Raw genomic sequence first — 27,470 nt, 5'->3', positions numbered from 1 at the left:
ACTGACAGGAAGCATAATAATCAACAATACAATGTATTTATATTTTATTTACCCTGTATTCATCCAATATAAGATACCAAAATCTAGTATCACTTTAATTTTTTTAAAGCAAAAAGAAAAAAAAATGAACAATTTGTTATAATGTTAAGATTTTTACAGCAGAAATGGCATTTTAGTTTCAACAGGTTACTGCAATTCGATTACCCAAACCATGGCCAGTGGCATCATGGGTAAGGCTACTCTAGCCTGCACGATAACCTTAGCGAGAACTGGCAACTCTTTCCAACTTTGCTTTCTGAATGTTTTACCTTGAAAAATTGTGCTACATTTGAAAAATTATAAATTTGTTTTAAAATTTTGCATGGAATTTTTTGGTATTTTAAATTTATTTGACTTACTGGTACCAGTTAGTGAAAATTGAGACCAATAACATTTTTCTTAATATTTGTAGAGTTATGAATATACAGTTTCTTTTTTTTTTCATCTCTATACTAATAAAGATAACATTTTCATTGATACGTCGATGTCAGTAATAACTGTTCAAACATTTGGTTGTCAATGTTTTAGATGTCCTTCTTTTGAATGTATTTTTTATATTGGGTTTTCAGTGATTTGCTTAACTATTGCCTTTTTATCAAGTCTGAACTCTTTTTTTTCTTTGACACCATACTCTATCTGGCATTATATTCACTTTTCACCTGCTACTTATTATGCTAGATTGTGTCGTTTTGTGCATTTGTGTTTTGTGTGTTTGTTTCCAACCTTTATGACATTTTTGTTTAATTTTAAAAAAATTATTTCCATTGGTAATTTATGTGCAGGGATTCTAATTTGTTATCTTCTTAATATTGCCAAGTACCTTCAATTTTGAAAAAGAAATTTAGATTATATACAGATTTTATTATTTCTTTTTTTTATTAGAGTGCACTAATATGTAGAAGTTTCTTCAAAAATAGTTATCAGTGAATAAAATCTGCCACGTAGCTTCTTAATAGATGGGATGATGATTAGATTATTGATATATATTATATATACTGGTAGATGTAGGTAGTAATTAGGTCACCTGCATGAGATTGAGCACCACAGTAACAGATTTCCTAGAGCATTATGTTTGATGAATGATGCATGACTTGTAAATATTTCCCCACAGATACCCCAGTCAATATTACAGTCAGTACGGACAACCTTACGAGGACAGCGAAAGGTTCACAAGTCAGAGAGGCTCGCGAGTCCAGACCCCGGGCTCGCTCTCTGACACGGGAGAGCACCAGTGAGTAAATTAATGGGGATCGTAGATAAGGGATTAGCCAAACTCAGTATCAGCTTTTAGGGTGGTAAGCTCAGTGAGATTAAGATGACCCAGTTTGAAGGATGTTTTCAAAAATCTTGGATGTTGCAAAGAAATCTTTTTTGTTGACTATGGTTCACTTTATCCTTAATAACTGGGAAGTGAACCTCCTTATGCAAGTCCTCATTAAAGCTGACATGAATTCTTAAAAACGCAACATTTTCATCTATGTACGACTTGTTTCATACCAACTAAAGCCGTATTCCGCCATATTTCTTTCAGATACATTGTCTCATTGTAACGATATATACCCCAAAGCGCTCGTTACAGTTGAATGATTTTCTGGTTTGGGTATCGACTTGTGCACATCTCCGATGGTAAAGCATATGAGAACACATGTGGAGATCAAGACATTTCAAAACCACAATAAACAACACAATAATCATATTTCTGAATAATTATTGATTTGAATCAAAAGAAAAAAAAAATGCAAGTTTGGTGAGAAATTTAGATGCACGTCACGCGTACGTATTTTTATAGTGCGCCAATTTATGCAGAATAAACTTGAAATAAAGAGCAGTAAAATCTGCAAACACATTTTGAAATTATATCATTTGAATGGAACAAAACAACCAACGTCTTTGATTTGCAGCCCCTATGCAATTTGTGCATATCGAGAAAACGCCTCGAACGCTGTAAACGTACCCATACCTGGTAATAAGGTTGCATCGGTTCGAAGATGTGCACAAGTCAAGTGATATACACCCTGAATTCCATTTATTGAAATATGCATCACAAAAAAGAAATAAACTCCGTAAAAGCTCAAAAGTAAACACACTGTCATTACTCCGTACAGACTAGCAGGCCGATACACTTAGTCCGTGCTGATCAGATTTTGGTCAGGGAAAATATCACAAGTGGAAAGAGAAGTTATATGGTATTTGCGCGACTGAAACGGGGGGGGGGGTATTATAACTGCTGTTCATAAGCTATAATTGTGAATTGTCTATCTTCTTGTAGTTCTAATATACATTCTATACAAAGTCATGTATTTAGTCTGCAGTTGGTTTGCGTTGCAAAATTCATTTGTCAATTATAACTGATTATTTAGTACTAATCTCAAGTCTAAACCAAGTAATTTGATGTACGGTAATTATTTACTTCAAATCTTAAAAGCAATTAACCAGAATACATTTTTTTTATGTGTACATGTCATGTACATAGATCTATACTTTTTTAACACACAAACACACGAAGAAATGCCATCCCCTGTTCAGATTGACATCTAGGTACATGTATTTGATTTTTAGGCAGGGGGGGGGGGGCGTGCAAAAATAATTGACATGACCGTCATCTAAATATTGTTGGAAGACAGACATCTCTGCCGAATTCAGTTTTGATTTTTTTTTAAATGTGTCACTCCGCCCACAAAGTATGTGCATTTTGAGGAATGTATAAATGTTTTATAATTATGTTGTTATAGAGAGTCTACCGAGATTTCAGTATCCCTGCCTGATAGTCTCGCCATTTTTTTCATATAAAAATAATTTCTGTAGGAGTATTTGGGAGATAATTTTAAAAGCTAGGGTAGGGATTCTTGACACTGGTTGAATACGGATAATTTTTATTTACTCTTTTGTATATTGAACTAACTCTCTCTCTCTCTCTCCCTCTCACTCTGTAACCGTCCCTTACGGCAAGAATAGGTATAAGATCCTACGCACTTTCTGCTGTACCATTTATTAAGCCATAGGACAGATCAAGGAATTTTTTTCAGGCGGGATGTCGAAACTTCATAAATTGAATAATAATTTAAATTTGGACAAGAAGTTAACCCAAACGGCCAAACTGAAAGAGAAACTAGAGGTATTGTGAGCAATGAGCTCACTAAATGATACCCCCGCCTCCCATATGGTTATAATGGCAAAGTCCATATTTTGCTGTTGTCGCTAAACCCAAAATACGTGTCGGATCAAAAAGTAAAATAGGAGGTGCACAATGGTAATATGTAATAAACCTAAGATTCTGTGAAAGTTTTAGTAAATTTCACTAAGTGGTAGAAGAGGATTTGCGGATAAGAGATGGGTATACCCAAAGCGTAACAGACCGACGGACGGACAAAACTATTACTATATACCCTCCCACTTTTCAAGCGGTGGATATAATAAACGTGAAATATACATCACAGGAATGGGTACATTGGGAACTTTCTCAAATACCTTCTCAAACGCATTGGCGTCGGAAGCAAATTGAAAGTGGGGGTTTTATACATTCAAAAAAATTGAGAAGCTTAAAGAAAAAGGTGGAATGTCCTTTTCCAAAAACACGAATATTATATTTCGTGTGGGGGAAAGGGGGGGGGGGGGAGGTAGGTTCGAACTTCAGTAACAAAATTTTTCTCCAAACACCAACACTTTCCTCATTTTTAACCTATACTGCGACTTGTCTGTGCAAAGTGGGGGGGGGGGGGAGGCTAAACCTACGCAGCAATGTTCAATGTCTATACTAAGTATATATTTAAAAAAAAAAAAAAAACATCCCCCGGTATATATGCTATAACGTACGTAACATGAACCTGGACAACAGACAAGAGAATTTTTAAAAAGCTAATTGTAGGTAAAATGTGGAATTCTCACGGGGGGGGGGGGGGGGGTTGCTCTCTCTTTCTATCTGCTTTTTCTAGTAATCATTAATTATTTATGTCTAGAAATTTAATTCACATTAAATTCTGGTCAGCGCAACTTCTTATAAACCATTGAACAGAGTTTTGTCGAACTTTCGAAATATTTATAGGAGTCAATGTGTGTCTAGATTTGCACATCACCAGGAAATTCCGAATTCTTTACTTTTTCAATTTCCGCACCTTTACATTTAGATTTTGGCCATATCTTGAATATAAAAATGAGCAGTTTGTCAGCGCAACTTCTCATAAACCGCTGCACACAATTTCGTCAAACTTTGCAGATATTTAGGACACAATGTGCATATAACAAGAAAATTACGATTCCTTTATTTTTTTCTGGGAATTTCAGCACTTCGAGTTTTTGGGGAGCGTGGGGTATGTTTTCATTCATTGTGCATAAAATTATAAATAACTTTAAATCAAATTATATTAGGTCTAATAAAGCCAATATAGAGTATTTATTTGATAATAATTAATCATAAAGAAATCAATCTGTTTCAGACGTTTTCTTAAATTATTTTTATGAGAGTGTTAATATGCATGTTTTATTACACCACCCCCCTCCTATCACAGGAAAATATCTTCAAAAGGTGAATGATTCGTAATAATGCATGCATTTTTATAAATTTAATGAAGTTAAACCATGTAATCATAAATTCTATTTGCAACATTTACAGACAAGAGTAATGTTTAGTTTTGAAAAAATCACTTGCATTTTTTTTTCAATCAATCCGACTGAGCTTTCAACCTTTGATATTTTCCCTGAGCAAATAAAATGATCAGCATGGGCCACGTGTGTCCAAGCATCTTTTACTATTGTGTTAGCAATGGATTACATGACTTCTGAGATGCATTTTTCAATAAAAGTAAAATAGGATAATTCTTGCGACATGTGCACATTCCAGTAACGATAGCAGTATATTCAGGTAAATGCTTTATCACTGCGTTTGACGCGTTTTCTCGACCTGCATGGATTTTTGCTGTACATGAATGTATTTCGTGTTAGTGTATTTTCTATATTGCAGCAATTGCATTCAAAAATAATTTAATTCTCGGTATAGTTCTATTGTTTGGTTGAATTCTTACTTTTCAAACATGTATTTGGTCAGTTTATTCAGTTTATGGACTTCTTAAAACTATGCTATCGGAGATGTGTACATGTCGACAGCCAGGCTAGAAAATCACTCAAGTGAAACAATTCTACAAAGCTATATATAGGCAGGTACAGGTGGCCAAAAATCTTCGATAAATATGGCGGAATTGAAGAAATATGGCGGACAAGGGCGTACAGGAATGTAGTAAGTCGTACAAAGATGAAAACTGATGCCTTTTTAAGAGTTCATGTCAGCTTTAATATTGGTAAGTTGACCCTCCCCCCAACCCACTCCACCCAAATGCTCACACATACATAGTTGATGACCACTGTAGCATTTAACCTATTGATGCACAGGCACCTGACGTTACTTATTTTTCTTTTAATAAAAAAATATACACATACCTAATAATCTTGTTTATTATTAGGTATGTGTATATTTTTTTATTAAAAGAAAAATAAGTAACGTCAGGTGCCTGTGTATTGATGTTTACAAGTGATGCATTGACTTGTTTTGCTTTAAAAGAGTCTTTAATTGTACTAAGCTACAGTTATATACACATGTATTTATATCAAAAGTATAGCTTTCACATGCAAACACAAACTAAAAAAAACCCCCAAAAGCCAAAGTTGATTTTTTTTTTTTACAAATATGCACCCCATACATGCTACAGGATACTTTTCTGCACAGTGCATTGGTTGGAATTATAAGCTATGATCTGCTTTACAAAGAGGTCGTGCTATTAGGCAGCATTACTTGTACAATGTATGTTGAGCATTACAGGCACTTGAATCTGAATTTGAATTTGAAAATTTCTTAATTTATCTAAGAAATGAATAACAGGTAGAATTTTTAAAAAAGAAGAATGGAATTGTTTATGTTTGTGTCTTGTTGAGATCTGTGTTTTTGTTTTGTCTGATGAACACTCTGCCAATTTTTCTGCCTGGGCTTTTTCCTAATTTGGTACTTTGGGTCGGGTTCTTCATTTTTTGAGCAATGAATTTTGCAGTTTTAAACATATAATCTACAACTTGTGGTAAATGAATGATATTATTATATCATCACTTCATATGAATATAATTAAAAATGTAACTTTAATTTGTTTGTATACTTGCATAACAAATTATACTGTGTATTCTAATCATACCATCTTATACTACAATGATTTGTATTTATTAATTTTAGCGCTCACAAAAAGTTACTTATTTAACAGTATTTCACATTACGATATATCTTAGCAGTAAACATATACATGTAGCACAATATGCATCTGTATTAGAATAATTACAATATTTTAATCGAAGACATTAACACACTTTAACAGGTCTTTCCTTATAAGCTTTATGTTTCAGTCCATAATACTTCTTCTAAGTAATGACATGATATAATGGTTTACAGAGATTACGATGGGTACCGCCAATATCATGGATCCCGTTCCTCCAGTCGTCAAGGTTACGATGACTACACACGTGCCCAGTGGGATGCATATTATGCCAACTACAACAGGGGTTATGGTTACGGATATGATTATGATCAGGGCTATGTTCAAGGTACAAGTCCTAATCTAAAATAATTATATTCAGAGAAAAAAATTAGCAGTTTTCATCCCAGACAAGATAGAATATTTTGTGATATTAAGGTATAATGCAGTCATGTAAATTGTTAATCCTTTGAATTTCTAGTGAGATACAGCAGCAAACTAGTTTATGGTACTAATGATGTTCATACATCTATATATGTATATACATTTGTACATGAAGGTGGAGTTATAGGTAGATTTATTCTTTACAGAAACAGCTCCTAGTAGGATGACCCCAGTCAAACATTCCATTCCTCATACCTGCATCAGATTTGGCCCTGGAGGTCATCTTGTCAAGGTCATGCCAAATCGACCTTCTGAAGGTCAGCCGGCTACTGTGGAGATCCATGACCTGAATGAGATGTTACAAGACAACCCCGAGACAGAGGAACTGAAGAACTTCCCCGGGCCACTTGTCAGGTATGTGTTAATATGTGATGCCGAAAGAGGCTTAATGGTAAGAAACAAATTTATAGAGGTTGTATGGTAAAAAACATATTTTAGGTGGAAGGAGGGGTAACTTTTATATGTAATATGTAATGAAGTCCATTATCACTTCATTGCATGCATTGTAGTACAGACAGACAAAAATTAAAAGAGTGTTTGGAAATGCATGTATTTCTTATTAATTTTCCTTCCTTTCTGCTTCTAAATGTAAACTTGTATTATATTCCAGGGGTGATACCCATAAGAATGATGTTCTGACCTACTGCCAGGCTAAAGCCAAGACTTCAGGGGAGAATGTCCAGCTGACTGATCGAGACTCTGCAGAGCTCATCTGGAGGTTCCTAGAGCTGCTCATCAAACAAAACGGGGTCAGTCTAAAATACTGCAGCAAACACAAACTTCTGTGATCCATTTACTCCTTATATAACAGTCATATGTCTAACATGTTTCTCAAAGTAGCAGAAATATTAAAACTAGAAATTGTATACATTTTGATATTATTTTTAATAGAAACAAGATTATAATATTTTTAATTCAACACAATAATATGAGTTATAAATCTGTAGAAGCATATAATTCTTTTATAGACGTTTGTTGGGACAGACATCGCTGACTTGCTATTGGACGGACATGAACCTACCACTGTTGACTATAGCATGATGGGATTGAAGATAAATCCGAGCTCAGATACACTGGACGAGGACTTTGATGACACAGTAGATATGTCCGTCATCACTTCAGATAGATCGGTTATTTCTCGAGGCCGCAAAACCAGAGAGGAGGCGACCGATCGCTTCAGACATCTACTGTTGTATGGCAGAAAGAAGGTAAAAAATCTGATACATGTATGGTATGTAATTCAGAGTCAATAACTCTGAAATTATTGAGCATTCATCATTTATATATAATGAAAATGCTGCTTTTCTTTGTTCAGTATTTGGAAGAATGAACAACATGATTCATTTGTAGGATGCTTTGGAGTGGGCTATGAAGAATAACCTCTGGGGACATGCCTTGTTTTTAGCTAGTAAAATGGACAGCCGTGCGCATGCTAATGTCATGACTAGGTAGGAATTAAAGCTGTTATGATGCTTTTAAAGGTCTATTAAAGTTATTTTTTATGCTAGTCCTTAGTTCCATAGTTAAGGAATTGTAGCTGTGTGAGATAAATGTAAAATTGAAGAGAATATTTTACAATACTTTGCAAGAAATTTAAAATTACATCAGTGATGATATGTCTAGGTATGATTTATCATGGTTCACCTCCTTTAAATATTTTTATTTCATCTATCATCTGTGTTGTCTTGTAGGTTTGCCAACAGTGCCATGAAGATGAACGATCCCCTGCAGACATTGTTCCAGTTAATGTCTTGTCGACAGCCAGCTGCTGTCACTGTATGTATCTAACAACTGAAGAAACATTTTAAACTTCCTTTCAAAGCTTTCAAACATCTATTTAAGTAACACACTGTAAAGAGCTGTGAAATCTAGCAGAATAATAACATTTTAATATTATTTTTTTTTTTTTTTCATTGCTTTTTAGCTCACCTGAGCCAAAGGCTCAAGTGAGCTTTTCTGATCACAATTTGTCCGTTGTCTGTCGTTGTAGTCGTCGTTGTCGTCGTTGTCGTCGTCGTCGTCGTTGTAAACTTTTCACATTTTCATCTTCTTCTCAAGAACCACTGGGCCAATTTTCAACCAAACTTGGTACAGAGTATCCTTGGGTGAAGGGGATTTAAATTTGTTCAGATAAAGGGCCAAGTCCTTTTCCAAGGGGAGATAATCATGAATTTATTAAAAATAAATGGCATTTTTTAAAAATCTTCTTCTCAAGAACCACTGGGCCAGGAAAGATGAAACTCATGTGGAATCATCCTCAGGTAGTGTAGACATTCAAGTTTGTTCAAATCATGACCCCCGGGGCAATTTTTTTTTTTATCAAAATTATTCCTTGTCAACCAATTTTTACATTTCAAATATATAGGAAATATTTTTTAAACATCTTCTTCTCCAGAACCACTGGGCCAGGAAAGATGAAACTATGTTGAATCATCCTCAGGTAGTGTAGATTCAAGTTTGTTCAAATCATGACCCCCGGGGCAAGGATGGGGCCAAAATGGCCGACCCAAGTTTTACATAGGAATATATAGGAAAAATCTTTAAAAATCTTCTCCTCCAGAACCACTAGGCCAGGAAAGATGAAACTCATAAGGAATCATCCTCAGGTAGTGTAGATTCAAGTTTGTTCAAATCATGACCCCCGGGGCAAGGGTGGGGCCAAATTATGGCCGACCATTTTACATAGGAATATATAAAAAATCTTTAAAAATCTTCTCCTTCAGAACCACTAGGCCAGGAAAGATGAAACTCATGTGGAATCATCCTCAGCTAGTGTAGATTCAAGTTTGTTCAAATCATGACCCCCGGGGCAAGGGTGGGGTCAAAATGGCCGACCCAAGTTTTACATAGGAATATATAGGAAAAGTCTTTAAAAATCTTCTCCTCCAGAACCACTAGGCCAGGAAAGATGAAACTCATGTGGAATCATCCTCAGGTAGCGTAGATTCAAGTTTGTTCAAATCATGACCCCCGGGGCAAGGGTGGGGTCAAAATGGCCGACAAAAGTTTTACATAGGAATATATAGGAAAAATCTTTAAAAATCTTCTTTCCTGAACCACTAGGCCAGGAAAGATAAAAAAATTTATGTGGAATCATCCTCAGGTAGCGTAGATTCAAGTTTGTTCAAATCATGACCCCCAGGGCAAGGGTGGGGCCAAAATGAATGATTTCAAAGTTTTGCATAGGAATTTACAGGAAAAATCTTTTAAAATCTTCTTCTCCAGAACCACTAGGCCAGGAAAGATGAAACTCATGTGGAATCATTCAGGTAGCGTAGATTCAAGTTTTCAAATCATGACCCCAGAGGGTAGGGTGGGGCCAAAATGTTTTTTCAAAGTTTTACATAGGAATATATAGAGAAACCTTTTAAAATCTTTTCAAGAACTTCAAATCCATGCTTAGTGATATTTTTATGTGTGTCATCCTCAGGTAGTGTAAATTCATGTTTGTTCAAACCATGACCCCCTATGAGGTTAAAATTCATGTAAGCCCCCTCTCCCCCCCCCCTTTCCCCCCAAACTCAGTAAACTTTCAGTAGGGATCTGATATGTGCTTATTCCTAGCAAATTGCTCAGGTGAGCGATGTGGCCCCTGGGCCTCTTGTTCCAAATTCAAAATATGGCTTTTGAATAAAAATTCGATAAATTTTAATTGGTAATTATTTCTGTTTGTAATATCAGTGTGTGGTGGATGAGAAGTGGGGAGATTGGAGACCACATTTGGCCATGATCCTGTCTAACCCAACTGGACGGGACATAGACAAAAAGTCCATTATGACCCTGGGGGATACATTGGGTATGTTTCAAAACCTGAGAAAATTCATATCCATCAAAACCTGATTTCTAGAAATTTAAGCTATAAAACAAAAAGGAGGTATTGAAAATAATGCATTTTTATGTTCTAAAAAATACAGTAACCTACTAATTCAGTCCTCTCTCTACTTATTCAGTCTTCCTTAAGAGAAAAAGCAGCTCAATTGGTACACTGTATAATTTAAAATCTTACTGAATATTAGCTTGATGTACATGTCTTTACTTGTACATTATGTGCAGTAACAGTTTTATGGTTTCAATTTCAATGAATAACAAATTGGAATTAAATTCTATTTAATATGTGTTTGGTTTTATATTTAAAATTCAGAGTTTATTAGACATTTTTTCCTTTTGTTTTTGTTTTCAGCATCCAAGGGTTTTCTACATGCTAGTCATTTTTGCTACATGATGGCTCAAGTCAACTTTGGTTCTTATCAAAAGAAGACAGCTAAAATGGTGCTAGTAGGATCAAATCACAGGTAATATACAAGAGGAAATTGAACAAAGCTAGAGTTAGAAGTTGATTCTGCATAAAGCAACTCCTTAGTATATGCTAAAATTAACTGCTGTGTTCTGTATACAGCCTTTAAATTTGCTCCTACTTGTAGTTATGTTTTTGTAGGGAACACCAGTTTGTTTTCACCTATTTCAAATATCTCAACCAACAATTTATGTTTGTAAAATGTAGAATATGAGTGAAATACATACGAATAATATAAATGGTACATTTATATTTGCTATGTTTAATGTGTTTTTTATCCCTTGAAATTATGAAATACATGATAATATATAAACTATATTTAATATGTTTTACATGTATATCTTAATATATTTTGCAATGAGGTTGTAGTAACTATACTCATTTATATATGTCCTATTGTGTTTCAGTTTGCCTTTATCAGAATTTTCAACGAATGAGGCCATACAATGTACAGAAATATATGAGTATGCCAATTCACTGGGAAACCCATCATATTATACAGTCAATTTCCAGGTACTGTTTGTGTCTTTTTTACAACATAAAGGTTCTGTATTCTCAACACCCAAAAAGGTTTAAAAATGACTGTGACATGTTTGTTTGCAGAGCTTTAAATTCTTGTATGCGTGTAGATTGGCAGAAAATGGATTTGCTCAAGAGGTAAATGTTTCATGACTATTCTTTCACATATCATTCTATTTTCAGTGAAATATAATTTATCATGTCTCCTTCTCCAGTATATTCTGTTCAAAACAAATAAGATGTATTTTTTGTTATGCAGGCCTTGCAGTATTGTGAAGCAATTTCCCGAGTGATCCTGCATTCACCAACTTTGTTTCAACCTACTCTAGTCAAGCTTGTGTTTGAGGTAAGTTAAAGGAATTGAAGAGGCACCCATAGAAGAAAGTAATTATACAGTATTAAATGCACTTTATTGTGTAAAAAAAAATAAACAATTGATTTGATTTTGAACAGCTGGGAGACCGCCTGAAGTACTTTGATCCTCAGAAGCTTCACTCCACGGAAGATGAAGACCCGTACTGGCTACAGCAGCTGTCAAAAATTAACGCCGGATTTCAGGTATTACTTCATTGTTTAAAAATAAACATAAAAAGTGCTAGATTTAGTGTACATTTATATATATTTTGCTTTCCTTCATTTAAAAAAATATTTTGGGTTTTCCAGGATGGATCTATCCAGCCATTGTCTGGGAGTGTCACACCCTATGGTGGAACTTTTGGAATGCGGGCCGCCAGTACAGAGAGTGGAGAAGTGGCAGGTTATATAGCGGGTGGAGAATCCACCATGATGCCACCACCACAAGTGCCATACGGACAGGAGTCTTACCAGGCCCAGCAGAGCTACCCCACACCCGACCCTAACGTGACTCAGGTACACTGAAATTAAATGGAAGAAATTTTGGAGTTTTCAGAATTTCTAGAAATTTAATAATTGTTCTCTTTAATACTTAGAGAACTGATCTATTTTTAAAATATTTCAGCAACAGACAGATTATTCCCAGGCCCCCAACACATACAATCAATATGGTCAACCTCAGGAAAATCAACAACATGCAGCTGCTGGGTATGGTTCTCAACAAGCTGCAGATTATCAGAATCACCCAGAGGCGTACAACCAGGGAGCAGATCCTAATGCTTATCAAAATACAGGAGTGGATCCAAATTCTCAGTGGCAGCATCAACAACAGTTTCCTCAGAGTGGTAATACAGTTTTACACATTCTTCTATAAAGTATATTTTAAAGAAAAACCAGAAAAATATGATATAATATGCTTTTTCAATAAATTTTGTATAATTTTGTAATTTTGGATAAATTTTAAAGGCTACCAGCAGTATGATCCAAACCAACATCTAGTCAACCAACAGACAAACCAACAGACAAACATGGGGAATGAAAACACACAGAACTACTTTGACCCAAACTCACAAGGTAGGGTTTCCTATTTTGTAAATGTGGATAATGTGTGGACAATGTCTCTCAGTATAGGGTTGTACTGTGGACTTTGGTTAAATCTCTCTGAAAGTGTTTGTGAAAAGTTAGGGAGGAACTGCTGTAAGAATTTCATCAGTATGAATTATTCAGAAGCAAATCTGATGACTTTATTAATTTTCTGTGTGATTTTAGGTCAACACACTGAGTCTCAGTTCAGTCACCACCCTGGCACCACCCAGCACCACAGGAACAGCTTGATCTCCACCAACACGGTCACCACAGAAGACGAGGATGATGATGATGAAGAAGAAGAAGATGACAGTCTGTCAGGGTCCCACAACGTCCCCAGTGGATCATCGTTTGATTACTTCAGTGCTGTGGGGGCCAGCTCACAACAGGTGAGCTACTGAAACTAAAAAAAGATACATTTATACAAAGGCTGATTCTTAAATGATGGCACATCAAGTTTAATAAACTTAAAAAGTATCTTGTGACAAGTAGAAAATAAGTTTGAAGACTAAAATGGGGAATGTAAGAAAAAATACATCTTTTATGTTTGATATATGTGTTTGTATTTCAAATAGGCGTGTACTGGGTCCTTTGATTTTGATTATTTTTAAATTAGATTTAATTTTAAAATACAATGTTTAAAAAAATGATGGAAAATAAAGGACTGATAAGTAAGGATTAACATTTAAAAAAATGAAAACTTGCAGGGATGGACATTAACAGTTGTTTGATTTTCTGTAGTAAATACACATAAATTACAAGTAAATTATCAGTCCTATCAAGTTAATCCGTCCACATAATAATCCCTTGATTGTATTTGTAGATTGTGGCTCCTAAGATGAGACCCAGAACAATATCTGAGACCAGTACTGGCAGTGGTGGTCCCCCGTCTCATGCCACCTCCACCACCAAAAAACCAGACACCATACCGGAGAAAAAGACAGACTTTAAATTGTCTGATGATAAAAAATCTAAGGTAGTAAAGAATAATTCTACAGATGTACATGTACATACACTCATGAACTAAATTAGTGCATAAATTAAACTTGAAGAACCTTCTTAAGGGAAGATTGTTTTCATCATGTACCAGATTAAAGCATTAGCTGCAGCATGTATAATCCTATAATGTAATTTTCTATTCTGGTTTATAATAGGAGGGTTGGAGTTGGTGGCCTTTTAAGGGAAAGAAAGAGAAAAATCCTGATGTCAATGAAATGAAGCTGCCAGATGACAAGAAACCATCGGTATATAAAACTTAAAAATGACACTAAAAATTGATTGTTTTACTGCAGTCACTGATTCATGTATGGATTTTAGATGTATCATTTCCTCTTATTTATCAGAATGAATCTTGAAATGTGAATGTAACTGTTTTTGTAGATTGTGTGGGATGATGTTAAGAAGAAGTGGATCAACACAGAGGAGGGAGAACAGAGTAATGAACCTCCACCCCCACCCCCTAAAGACTTCAGCAGTAAGTAATGAATCTCCACCCCCACCCCCTAAAGACTTCAGCAGTAAGTAATGAACCTCCACCCCCACCCCCTAAAGACTTCAGCAGTAAGTAATGAATCTCCACCCCCACCCCCTAAAGACTTCAGCAGTAAGTAATGAACCTCCACCCCCTCCCCCTAAAGACTTCAGCAGTAAGTAATGAACCTCCATCCCCACCCCCTAAAGACTTCAGTAGTAAGTAATGAACCTCCACCCCCACCCCCTAAAGACTTCAGTAGTAAGTAATGAACCTCCACTCCCACCCCCGAAAGACTTCAGAGTAAGTCACTCAGAGATCAGAGAGTGGTATATAATGTACAGTATTCTAATTTCAAAGAACACTTGTACATTCAAGATTTAAAGACAAGAAAGCTTTTCTCATTTATCATCTGTCTTCTTGGGCTAAGGACTGTTAAATGAGAACAGATTCTAGTCAAAATTTAGATTTATATATCTTTAGTTATCTATATTTGTGTTATTTATAACATCATGTTTTAAAACTTGCTAGTATGTACTTGTATAATATTCAGTTACAAATATGTTATAATGAAAATTTTGCTTTATTTCAAAATTATTTAAAAAATTACACCATTTGAAATTCATTGTTAAAACTTGTTAATTTGGATATAAGAGTCTAAATAAAACAGTTATGACACAAGTTTACAAACATTCTAAAGATTTGATTAAATCTAGAATTTTGAAAGAAGTGCCTCTCAATGTTTTGTAGTGGGATCCTCTATGCAGCCCGCTAGTAATGAAGCCCCACCTGGTGGGGGGCCTCCCATGGGGAATAAATTCTCACTGAGGAAAGGTAAAGGTAAGGAGGACTACTGTAGCTGTATATTATATGAATTCATGCCATTCAATATTGGTTTTGATATTTTGCTTTTCCATCCATATATACTGGTAATGCATTGGAAAACTTTTTCATCAGTTTATGAAAGTCATTAAATACTTATAGCACATTTAAGGTTAATTTTGCTTTGTTTTGATTTGGATTTTTCATTTTTTCCTACAATTATCTGATAGTTTCTTTTATTCTTTTCTCCTTTAAAGTGAACCCTGGTTTGTAATGTAGTTATGTAAATATATATACTGCCTGCTATATTTTTGGTCAAGGTTTTGGGATAATAAGCTTAAAGGACTAGGGTCAATACATTACATATTTATGTACAATGTACTGCTTTAACTAAATATAAAAGCATTTGAACAGAATGTGCAGTTTAAAATGCTTTTTGAATATCAGTCATTTCACTTTGAGGGGAGCTTTGATTATTTAAGGCCATAATAAATATATTCCTAGATTCTCATCCCCGCCTGCCCTGATTTTTTTCCTCCCGCCTCGATTTTTTTTATTTCTGTTTTTCTTCGTATTAATTCTGATCGGGATCGGTATTCAACTACCATTCAACTTTCGTTTTAAATCCCGTGAATGTTGGCATGATTTTGACTGCTGAAAAGATGGTAATTGCTATATTTATATCCCCCCCGCTTGAAAAGTGGGAGGGTATATAGTAATTGGTATTTCCGTCCGTCCATCCGTCTGTCCGTTCGTCCGTCTGTTAAGCTTTATCTCTTATCCGCAACTCCTCTTAAACTACTGAGTGAAATTTAATGAAACTTTCACAGAATCTTTATTACATATTGCCATTGTGCACCTCCTATTTTACTTTTTTATTCGACACATAATTTAAGTTTCCCATAGCAAAACATGGACATTGCCATTATATGTTTACCTATGACGTCACATATAGAAGCTTCTGGATAACATTTGATAGGACGAGTTATTCCTCTTTACATTACCGTAAAACAATATATAGCAACACATGGACATATGGGAGGCGGGGTGTATCATTTAGTGAGCTCATAGCTCACAGTACCTCTAGTATATGTTAAACTAGGGTCATTGGTTCTGAAAGATTGGTGATGATGTGTAGTAAGAGATAAACGGACCTCTACCATCACTTTTATTCGGGTATTATAGATAAATCTGCACCGAATGAACAGGTGATTAAAAATTCTGCAAAATGGAAAAAAATATAAAAATTAAAATAAAAGCCGCCCGCGGCCTCGATTTTTCAAAAATTTTCGGATGAGAATCTAGGAATATTTTTATTATGGCCTAAGTGTTCATAGACATGGATGGTACTAACTCTCTGGGTACTGGTAACTTTGCATGCCAACTTTCACATCTGGGTCTTCAATGTTACCAATTGTGGCATGAATTTATCAAGTTTCATTGAAATTAAGGAATTTTATATCTAATTATTTAATCAATGGTAAATGCATTTTGTTCAAGGTTCTGTGCCAAAGTATGTGGATGTTATGAACAGCAGTAAGTCCTCGGGATCAGCCAACGTTCCCACCAGTCTGTTCAATGTCATGCCATCCTCACAGTCTTCTCCTGCCATATTTAGTCCAGGTAAGGGACAAAACTCTTTCAATTTAACAATGCCAAAAAATTGAATGTTTCTCCGTTTAGTTGATTGTGTCAGAATGGAAAAAATGTGACAGGGATGGAACCTAAGCCTGGTCTGTTCCATTTTTAGGTCACCTGAGTAAACTCAGGTGACCTATTGCTATCCGTTTTCGTCCGTCGCCGTGCGTCGTTCGTCGTGCGTCGTGTGTTAACATTTGAACATTTTCAGCTTCTTCTCTGCAACCACTCAACCAATTTCCACCAAATTTTACACAAAGCATCTATGGGTGAAGAAGAACAAAAATTGTGAATTTCATGGTCCCTGCCCCCCTGGGGCCTGAGGGATGGGGCCAAAATCTTATTCTCTGCTCCTGGGTATTAAATAAACTAACTAAGGACATAGTTATGATGAGAAAGAATGCCTTTTGCAAAATTGTGAATTTCATGGCCCCAGGTTCAGGGGTTCTTAGGTGCTAGGGTGGGGTTATGTAGATTATATAGTGAAAATGCATTATTTCTTTATAAATCTTCTTCTTTGCTCCTGGGTATTAAATAAACTAAGGACATAGTAATGATGAGGAAGAATGCCTTTTGCAAAATTGTGAATTTCATGGCCCCAGGGTCAGGGGTTCTGGTGCTAGGGGCAGGGCACTATTGATTATATAGTGAAAATGCATTAATTCTTTGAAAATCTTCTTCTCCGCTGCAGGGTATTCAACGAATTAACTAAGTATATAGTTATGATGAGCAAGAATGCTTCTTCCAAAATTGTGAATTTTTATGGCCCCAGGGACAGGGGTTCTGATGTTAGGGTGGGGCTCTATTGATTATTAGGGAAAATGCAGAAATTGTTTGAAAATCTTCTTCTCTGCTGCTGGATTTCAACGAATTAACTAAGTATACAGTTATGATGAGCAAGAATGCTTCTTCCAAAATTGTGAATTTTATGAACCCAGGTAGGGTCAGGGGTTCTGGTGATAGGGCGGGGCTCTATTGATTATATAGAGAAAATGCAGAAATTGTTTGAAAATCTTCTCTGCTTCTGAATATTCAACGAATTAACTTAGTATATAGTTATGATGAGCAAGAATGCTTCTTCCAAAATTGTGAATTTTATGGCCACAGGGGCAGGGGTTCTGGTGTTAGGGCGGGGCTCTATTGATTATATAGACAAAATGTAGAAATTGTTTAAAAATCTTCTTCTCTGCTGCTGGGTATTCAACGAATTAACTAAGTACATACATGTAGTTATGATGAAAATGGTTCTTCCAAAATTGTAAATTTTTATGGCCCCAGGGACAGGGGTTCTGGTATTACGTTGGGGCTCTATTGATTATATAGTGAAAATACATTAATTCTTTGAAAATCTTCATCTCTGCTCCTGAGTATTAAATAAACTAACTAAGTACATAGCTTTGATGAGCAAGAGTACCTATTCCACATTTGTGAATGTTTTGGCCCTAGGGTCAAGGGTTCTGGTGTTACAAGGTCTATTGGTTAATTTTTGAGAAAATGCAGAAATTATTTGAAAATCTTCTCTGCTCCTGGGTATTAAGCAGATGAACTACCTAATATATAGCTATGATGAGTAGGGCTGTGTATTGAGCCAAAAATTTCGATACGATACAATACAATATTTTTTAAAGCGATATCCGATATATTGGATTCTAAAACAAGTCCATAAAAAAGGCTTCTAATCATTTTAATGCATGAATTCATAACAGTTAAGTGTTTTATTACCCATTTTTAAGTTCTTGTCTCATTGTCATTAAAATAATGTAAATTAAAACTTTTAATGACAGTAAAATCAATGTGTTCAAATGTTCTCTTTGTATTTTGTGATAATTTTAAAAACTGTTATTTCCTTACAAATTATATAATTATTGTCAGTTTTAATTCAAAAGTGTGAAATATAATTGTGGTGGTTAAAATTCATCTTTTTAACAGAATTATTTAAAAACTGTCTGTCTGATATGTATTGGAAGTTATTTTTCAATACGATATTTTTCTTGAATATCAATATGTATCGATATATCGATATATTGATACAGTCCTAATGATGAGCAAGGGTCATTCTTCCTGAATTGTGAATTTTAACGCCCCTGGGTCAGGGGTACCATAGGGGGGGGGGTGGCTCTACTTATATACTGAAAATGAATTAAGTGATTGAAATCTTCTCCTTTGTATTATTCAAATATTTTTGATAAGCAAGGGTGCCTTTTCCAAAATTGTGAAATGTGTGGATTATGTTCATGTGTGGTAGTGGCACTATACTTTATTGCTGAATATTACTGATTAGTAAATGGTTTTTTTTGTTCAATAGTCTATGGGTATTAAGTAACCAAACTAAACAGGCTAAGTGTATAGTAAAGACTAGCAATGGTACCTCTTTCAAAATTGTGAATGCAATGACGTCTAGTTTAAAAAATGAACCAAATTCAATCGTTATAAAGTTGTTGCATGATGCTCAGGTGACCTATAAGGCCCATGGGCCTCTTGTCTTCTTTCCTTCTCATTTAGTATTATGCCCTAGAAGTGACAGGTGAATATCCTGCCAGAAAGGAGTTTTATTTGTTAAACAATTTTTTTTTTTACTGAAACACATATCCCATAAAACATTGGTCAAAATTTCAGGGAACTGGGATTCAAATTTAATCCCTTCATCACCTGTTAGAATTTGATGGTTAAATATTTCCTGGTTTCTGATTATAAAGTATCTTTGTATTGCTTTGTAGGTGGAGAATCAGACAGTCCTTCCACACAACAAGAGAACACATCCACTGGATGTGTGTAAGCTTCACATGTGGAGATATATTCCAGCAGGGGAGGTAAGAACTGGGTCCTCTCTGATTAATGTTATGTGATGCATGAGACGAAAGGTCTGTGCTCAGATAAATACATGTATGTTTGTCATGCTGCTAGTTTAGATGTTTGCCATTTTTTGGTTGTTTTAGCTTTCTAGAAACAGCTCACAGAGCTCATTTTCTAGTGAAGTTCAACACTTCCTGTCTCAGGTAACACTAACCTGTGTTTGCTAATGTGCTTGATTTGACTGAAATTGGTTTACATATTCCTCACTCTTCTTTTACTAATATTTTTAGTGTTAACTTTATTATTCACTTTTTAAAAAAAAATTATATACATATAACTGCCTTCTAGAATTTTAAATTAATTTTCATCATGATCAGTATTAGTACAGTATATTTGTCTTAATTTAAAATTTTAATATTCCACTTTTTTTTTTTTACTTCGTTTAGATTGATTTGGATTTTCAGAAAATCAGATTTTTATTATAAACAGTTTTGATAGATAACGAAAGATTTAAAAATTGTTTTGAATAAATTGTGTAGAATTTCTTAATTAAATGTAGCCTTAAGTCAGGTGTTGATGTCTGAATCAGTTTTTGAAGTGTGTGTGTAGATATCTGGAGTGTGTGGCTTTGCTTTACTTTATTGGTTTTTAACAAAATAGGAAAAAGTGTGCAATTATTAATAATAGATACCACAAACTTTTATTTAAAAAATTGTGAAATTAACAATTAAATCTATGTTTAAACAAGTAAAATGAAAAAGATTTCATTTTTTCATTTTTTTTAAATGTTCAATAACAAAAAATATTCTTCCACTCCCAGGGACCTACAGAAAACACCCAGCAGCCATCTGGTATGCCAGTCATGTTTAACCCTGCCCAGTTCCAGGGAGGTCAAGGTGAGGGATTCCAGTCTGGCCCCGCCTCCACAAGGTCATCAGGTCGTCTTAAGCCAGGACAGAGGCGGATGTATCCAAAGTGAGGCTTGGTATGGGAGAGGATTGGCACACAGTGTTTATTACTACAAAAATGGCATCTGTTCTTAAGATTTTGAACTGGCCAGAGAGAGGATTTTTGCTTTAGGGTGATTTATCAAAGTGTGAAATAAAGTGTGCTTGTAGCAAGTGTAAAGTTTGTGTACAAGGTAAATTAAAATTTTTGGAATCATTTTCAACATTTGTGTGGGTAACAGGTCAGGGTTTTATGTTCTCAACTGATATTGCGATCTCTACACACTGTATGAGCAATAGAAATGATACATTTAAAAAAGTCAAAATAATTTAACAACGGAAATAACATCTTTCTCCAAGAAAATGTCCATCTTAATATACAGTATATAATTTAGTCCACAGTCCATAATCAATGTTTTCTGTGTTCTGTTATTTTGTTTCTTAATCTTGCCTCAATATATCTCCCGTCTGTCCTGTTTGGTCATCATACTTGTGTGTTCTGTTGTCATGGTAAAGGTTTATTTAACCAAATGCTGTACATGAAAGCATTTATCAGGTCTACTTTAGCGATGACTTTCCTTCATTGTAGAATAGCTGTAAATTTTCATCTTATCATCTGACATTCTCTGATTATATTCTCTCATGAACCATTTTGTTGATGAAATTCCCCCCTTCTTCCATTTCTTAAGGGACAAAGGTCTCATCTAATTAGAAGTTTATTATGTTGGTTATGGATGTCACTTTCCATTCTGATAGTACATGTAAGTAAATTGTGTGAACAATATTTGTAATGGTAAATCAACATTGTTTTGGTCCGCTAATTGTAGGACTCTGTATTATTGATGATGTGTTCTAAATAAACAAAATAACATAACAATGGGCATAAGTAAAACATTACAGTTGTTAAAGTCAGCACCTCTATAGTTAGGTTCATTAGACTTGGGATTGGAGGTGTGTTGCGGTTAGAATAGTTTTTTTTGTTGAGTTTTTGTTTTATTTTTGACAAAATTTGTAGTGGATTGAGAGGTGTACAGTGTATGTGGAACAAAGTGCTGGCCACACTTGTGATAAGAAACCTTTGTAATGTGATTTACTGAGATAATTATTTATTATGAATAACAAAATATTGATATGTGTGTAATTTGTACATAGATATATTTACATGTGTATATGTCCGTCTCTAATGGCTTAATGTCACGGGAATGAATTTTACCTGGACTACAATGCAATTGCTCTGCATTGGGCATATTTTAATTAATGTACTTTTTATGTTGCATTTTACCGATGTTTGATTTCAGAGGTTAATATGCGGAGTCTATTATCATGAACATGTTGTAAACATTTTCACATTTATTTTAAGTAATATAATCTTTCAGCATGTAGATATTCTGATACTCAAGACTGCAATCTGTTACTTCTATTTATCTTGGATATATTCGTAAATGACGAAAAATATATACATTGGATATATTCTTGAATTAAGTAAAATTAAGAAGATATTAATTCTTTTCAGATGGAAATTTTCTTTCTACTGTTACATGTAGTGTCCCTCTGATTTCTGTATATTACCCCATATTAGAGCATTCCGTCTATAAAATTATCATATAAAAATATTGAAATGCTATTGTATTTATTTTCTGCAGATTTAATTTTATTTTATTGCAAATGATTGTAAGTTTCACTTAGATCATAAGTTATTTGTGAATTGGATTCATCACATAAAGAACTGTGAAATATTTTGTGTTTGCTTCTTTTTTCCAGCTAAAAGAGTTACGTCCCTTAGGTTACAGTTTCGAGTACATAAATACACACACAATGAATGTACATCATATGGCATTTGTAATGCCCATCTTCCATCCTTCTGTCCTTTTGTCACACTTTGCATTTAGCCCAGTTTTAAGGAAACTATTCAAGATATTTTGAAATTCATCAAACTTTAAATATTTATCTGAGTTATTCAAATGCATCAACATTTTCTGACATTGATCTACCTTTTACTAACAGTAGTCAGGTCGACTTCAAAGAAATTGTTCAAGATATTTTATCAAACCTTTTATTCTGATACATAGGAATGAGAACTTTTCAGCTTCATTAACAATTTTAGCCCTTCTGAGCCAAAGGCTCAATTAAAGTGCTAATGCTATGGATATTTGTATGGTGTGTGTTAACTTTTTAAAATATGGGCCATATCTGGAGAATCCCTAGGCCAATTTTTGTCAAGTTTGTCAGTATTCTTGGCCCAAGGGTTCTTGTTTAAACGAAAAGTAGGGATGTGACCCTTAAAATAGGGGAGATAATTAGAAAATGAAAACAAAAGATCTGGATGCTAAAATTTTCCCAAGAACCACTTGGCAGAATTATTACCAAACTTATGCACAAGGGTTAGGATATGTTGCAGATTAAAAATTGCTCAAGGTATCACCCTGGAGCAAAGGGCATGGTCTCAAGGTCACTTCAGAGTTGACAAAAATTGTGTTTTAAGACTTCAATATTTTGCTTATTATAAAGACTAGGATCATCAAATCTTGTCAGCTGATAAATTTTTGGACCTTATATCATATTGACTCAAAAGTAGGTCACAGCCATCTTCTATTTAAAGTTTCATTTCAGATTGATTTAAAGGAATTTTTTGTACACTTCAAGACATATGATCACCAAAGTTTGTCAGTTGATGAATCTTGGATGTTCAAAGTACATCAACTGAAAAGTAGGTCACTGTGACCTACATTTGAAATTTTATGGCTATATTGAATAGTATTTTTGCCCACACTATCAAAATTATGCAAAATCACAATTTTTATTCAATTGGAGGGGAGTTAAACTTTTCAGGAGATGTTTATAATGCAACTTTTAAAAATTGTGTGAGGAGCCCTCTTAAGTATTTGTGCTACCTGTTCAGTGCACTCGAAGCGAAAAGTTTTTGGTTCGAGCCTACATGGAAATTTTATATTTTGTCAGTTTCTGTACCGATAAAATTATTATAAATGTTGGTGGTTCTCGAGCGAAATCAATAATAATTTTATAATGTATTTGTAAAAATATCTAAGGTTTATTTTTGTGAAAAATTACTACTTCTATTAATATTGTTTCGTAAAGCTCAGGTACTATTTAGAATCATCAAATTGATGCTCTTGTCAATTGATGCATAATGACCTCCTTTTGACATTTTATGGCTATATTTAAACGTCTCAGGTACTAATTGGCTTAGAATCATTAAATTTTGTCAATTGATGCATCTCAGATCCTCAGAGAACATCAACTGAAAAAGTAGGTCATCATGACATACTTCTTAAATTTTATTGATATGTTTAAATATGTAATGTCTTTTTTTGGATAAGAGAATCATCTAACTTTGTCAATTGATGCATCTTTGGTCTTCCAAGAATTTCAACCAAAAAGGTCACTGTGACCCACTTTTGAAATTTCATGGCTATATATAAATGATTTTAGATACTAATTGGCTTTAGATAATCAAACTTTGTCATATGAAGTATTTTGAGTCCTGAGAATGTGTCAAATAAAAAGTCAGTCATGGAGACGTACTTTTGGAATTTTAAGGCAATATATAAATGTTTCAAATAATAAGAAACTTAAAATCATCAAACTTTCTCAGTTTAGGCATTCTGGGGTGTGGCAGTACATGTATGTTTATCTAGAGTAGGTCAGTGTGACCTACTTTGGAATCTCCTGGCTATATCTGAATATTTGGTTTTAAATATCATTAGCAACTTTGAATTAACTTTATCAGTTAATTTATCTAGGTTTGTCAGAGTGTTTTAACCAAAATGTTGGTCATGATGACCTACTTTTGTCAATTCAAGGTTTTGGCTAAATATACAGGAGATGTAGATTACAAAGAAAGTTTGCAAGATTTTTTTAAAAATTATATATTACAATATATACCATTTACATACTGATGAAAACTATTCAATGACATCAAGATTTTGACCTTGACCTTTTCTTTGACCTTGAATTAAATTTATGTTTAATATAGTTGCATTACTAATGAAAGCCGGACGAGACTCATGTTTTAAGGACATGTTTCTATTTTATTTTGTTACTTTCTTCGAGTTTACTTTATGTGCCTGATCAATATCTTGAAAGTGCAAGTTTTAAAAGTTCACGTTTGATTCTTCTATTTGGTATATATAACTGGATGTATGCAGGATATACTTCTTTAACTTTTCCATTCACACTCTTAGCTTGCAATGTCTTTCAGCCAGTGAGTGGGAATCTGACTCCCGGACTCCCGTCAGTTAAAAAAGGGAGACAACCTTAAAAACCTTAAATTTGAAAACTATTTAATTGGGAGGGGCTTTCTCTGACGGTTTGGTAGAAAATCTACATATGAAAACTACTATAAAAGACTATGCTCATATAAAATCCCCCCTCCCTCCTGCTTCCCTGAACTCTAAATGATGAAGAAACAATGACTTACTCTTTGTCTTTCAATATCTAGGGTAAATAAATTAGATATATCACCCTTCCTGACATAGACTTAAACCACCAAAGTTTCTCCAATCTGTTTAGTTACATCCATGATTTTATTTTCAGTCTCATAATTCCTATACCGATATAGATAGGTCTTAAAGCTGTTTAGACAGCCTTTGATACTGCATTACGGAGATATAGAGACAAATGAAAAAAAAAATTAAAGAAAATATAATAAAACTTCAATGTTTCGAAGTTGGATATTTCTGTGAAAATAATATTGGGATTTTCTGGTCGATGCCATGCAAAATTCAAACGGGGGCTATGTACAATGAATTTATATCTGTTCATACATGTATATATAATGTGTCTTGTATGCATTGTTCCAAATCACAAATGTCCCATAATTCAATACCACGCTCTATTTACGGTGGGGATTTTGTAATTGGTTGGATGAAACCCCAATAGTTTTTATTTGTACAAAAAATATTGTTTGAAGCCGGATGGGGTCCTCTTCAATGAATGTCTTGCTGACAGCTATTAAGGGAGTGTTGAAGCTACCAGATAAACAAAAAAGGCCACTCAACTGCTGTGATGAATGATAAAAACAGATTTAAACCCTAAATAATTTGCATAGAGCAAACTTCTTGCATGATTACATCCACTAGAAGACAATCAAATCTTGTAGCAGATATTTTTTAATTGAAACATGAGCCTTTCAAGAACAATGTCCGTGTACGCTTGGTTGGAGAAGGCGCGATAGCTCCAGAGTCGTAAAGGTTTATGTGTTGCTGAATTATCAAGCAGATAACCTGAATGATTACATCAAATTGGTTATTTGGTCCAGAATCCAGATTAACAATAAGATTATGCCATTTGATCGTCATAGAACAATTAAGACAATAGTTATGGAGACAATTTTATTGATATACCACAGTAAATAATCTTGTGTACTAATATCACACAGGCGCATAAACTATGAATACCCTTTTACATGTTTACAAGCATCTTGTATTATTTACTTGTAACTCGGTTAAGTGAATGGATTAAAATATTGAGGAAAGATTTTTTGTGAATTTTGTTAAAGATGACTTGAATTGACGAAGTGTGAAAAGTGAAAGAGTTGGTGACGATGTTTATGGGACGGTTAATTAACGTTAGAAAACAGGAGGATAACCACAGAAAATTTCTTTGTGTGATGAACGATGTGGCAAGAAACCAACACGACTTCTACAACGCCTACATCAAGAAAGAGCTGCAATACAACATATCACGGCAGGAACGATCCAGTGTCGCCGTCAGAAAGGCGGTAACGCAGAAAAAGATTCTCCAAAAATGTCTGGAGCTGAAGCGGGAAGATACGGCGGCGTCAAAAGATAGAAATCTGTATGGGCATTATGGAGGAAGGTCCATCCAATCCCTCAACAAAGACATGGATTCATTTCTCGCCGAGAGACACCCCAAAGTACGCAAGAAAAAGCACATAGACAGCGTCATGAAGCATAGCAAAGAGAAAGGCATGATTCTTGGTACGGATAAAATGTCGGAAAAGGTGCGTGATTATTTTGTAGAAAAGTGGGGTGTACAGTACCCAACGCAACAAGAACCGGAGAAAAAGGAGTCTGTATTTGCTGCCAAAAAACGGGAAGAACAGAGGCAGGACGAACCAGAGATTTCCTTATCGGCGCTATTCAAGCCGTCTTTTTTCCCGCCAAGAAACGCTTTCCGTAAGAGTGACGACTTTGACGCCAGGGATGGCGATTTCACCAGTCGCTCGGATCCGACAGGTCACGTCACGGCAGAGAAGCCGATGTACGCGATCCCGGGGGAAGATAAACACTGGAATTGTAAGCGGTGTTATCACGTAGACAAAGTCGTGCGAACACGCAGCAGACGAGCAGTCAGTGAACATGAACCAGATCCTCACACCAACAGACTTGTTCTGCCGCATATACCGAGAGTGACGTCACTGGTTCACACGGATCGCTAGGATCCCCAACTCCCGTGAACGCTCTAGTGCCAGTACATGTACATCTAAACAAGGATCACAATTGTTATAGAGAATGAACCATTTTAGATATTTGAAATGGTCAAACATGGAAATATAATCACATAATGGATAACGGTTGAATTTAAAAAAAAAAATCATTTTACCCAATGTATCTGATACCATAAATTTGTAATGTTTCATAAAAAGTGAACATTGAGAAAAATGTATAGTTCTTCATTTGAAATAGAATTGATGTGTCTATCCACTACTGCATGGCTTGGTTATGAAGGTACATTTGTCTGCTTTTTATATTCCCAAGACTGTACTGAGAGTATACATGATGATTTACCAATTCAATGGATGCAATGAAACTTTGAACATACTGGAAAAAATGAACCAAAATATAAAGACAAAG

At 34.7% G+C, this 27,470-nt stretch overlaps 1 protein-coding gene across 1 annotated transcript; it reads left to right on the top strand.

The window, feature by feature from the left end:
• The first annotated feature begins 126 nt into the window (after positions 1–126).
• LOC134279462 (protein transport protein Sec16A-like) lies at positions 127–27,183 on the top strand. Its single transcript, XM_062761876.1, has 27 exons — positions 127–230; positions 1,151–1,270; positions 6,464–6,615; positions 6,857–7,064; positions 7,321–7,459; positions 7,679–7,918; positions 8,061–8,158; positions 8,402–8,486; positions 10,392–10,506; positions 10,891–11,002; positions 11,412–11,517; positions 11,608–11,661; positions 11,783–11,869; positions 11,977–12,081; positions 12,187–12,393; positions 12,503–12,722; positions 12,844–12,951; positions 13,147–13,352; positions 13,787–13,939; positions 14,118–14,207; positions 14,344–14,437; positions 15,185–15,274; positions 16,757–16,879; positions 19,612–19,666; positions 19,839–19,890; positions 20,508–20,625; positions 26,187–27,183. The coding sequence occupies exons 1-27, from the start codon at positions 142–144 to the stop codon at positions 27,053–27,055; spliced, it is 4,095 nt and encodes a 1,364-aa protein (XP_062617860.1). The 5' UTR covers positions 127–141; the 3' UTR covers positions 27,056–27,183.
• The last annotated feature ends 287 nt before the right edge of the window (positions 27,184–27,470 follow it).

Source organism: Saccostrea cucullata, unplaced genomic scaffold (assembly GCF_032062105.1).
Source record: "Saccostrea cucullata isolate Sc308-1 unplaced genomic scaffold, CSIRO_AGI_Scuc_v1 ctg6137, whole genome shotgun sequence".
NCBI lineage: Eukaryota > Metazoa > Mollusca > Bivalvia > Ostreida > Ostreidae > Saccostrea > Saccostrea cuccullata.
Note: the sequence above shows the minus strand (reverse complement) of the source record. Positions and strands in the feature narration are given on the sequence as shown.

Bases quoted from the DNA above. Each gene is read 5' to 3' on its own strand.
- LOC134279462 (XM_062761876.1), top strand. From the start codon at position 142: ATGTTAAGATTTTTACAGCAGAAATGGCATTTTAGTTTCAACAGGTTA. The intron at 8,159-8,401 runs GTAGGAATTAAA...GTTGTCTTGTAG, and splicing joins CATGCTAATGTCATGACTAG to GTTTGCCAACAGTGCCATGA. The intron at 11,003-11,411 runs GTAATATACAAG...ATTGTGTTTCAG, and splicing joins CTAGTAGGATCAAATCACAG to TTTGCCTTTATCAGAATTTT.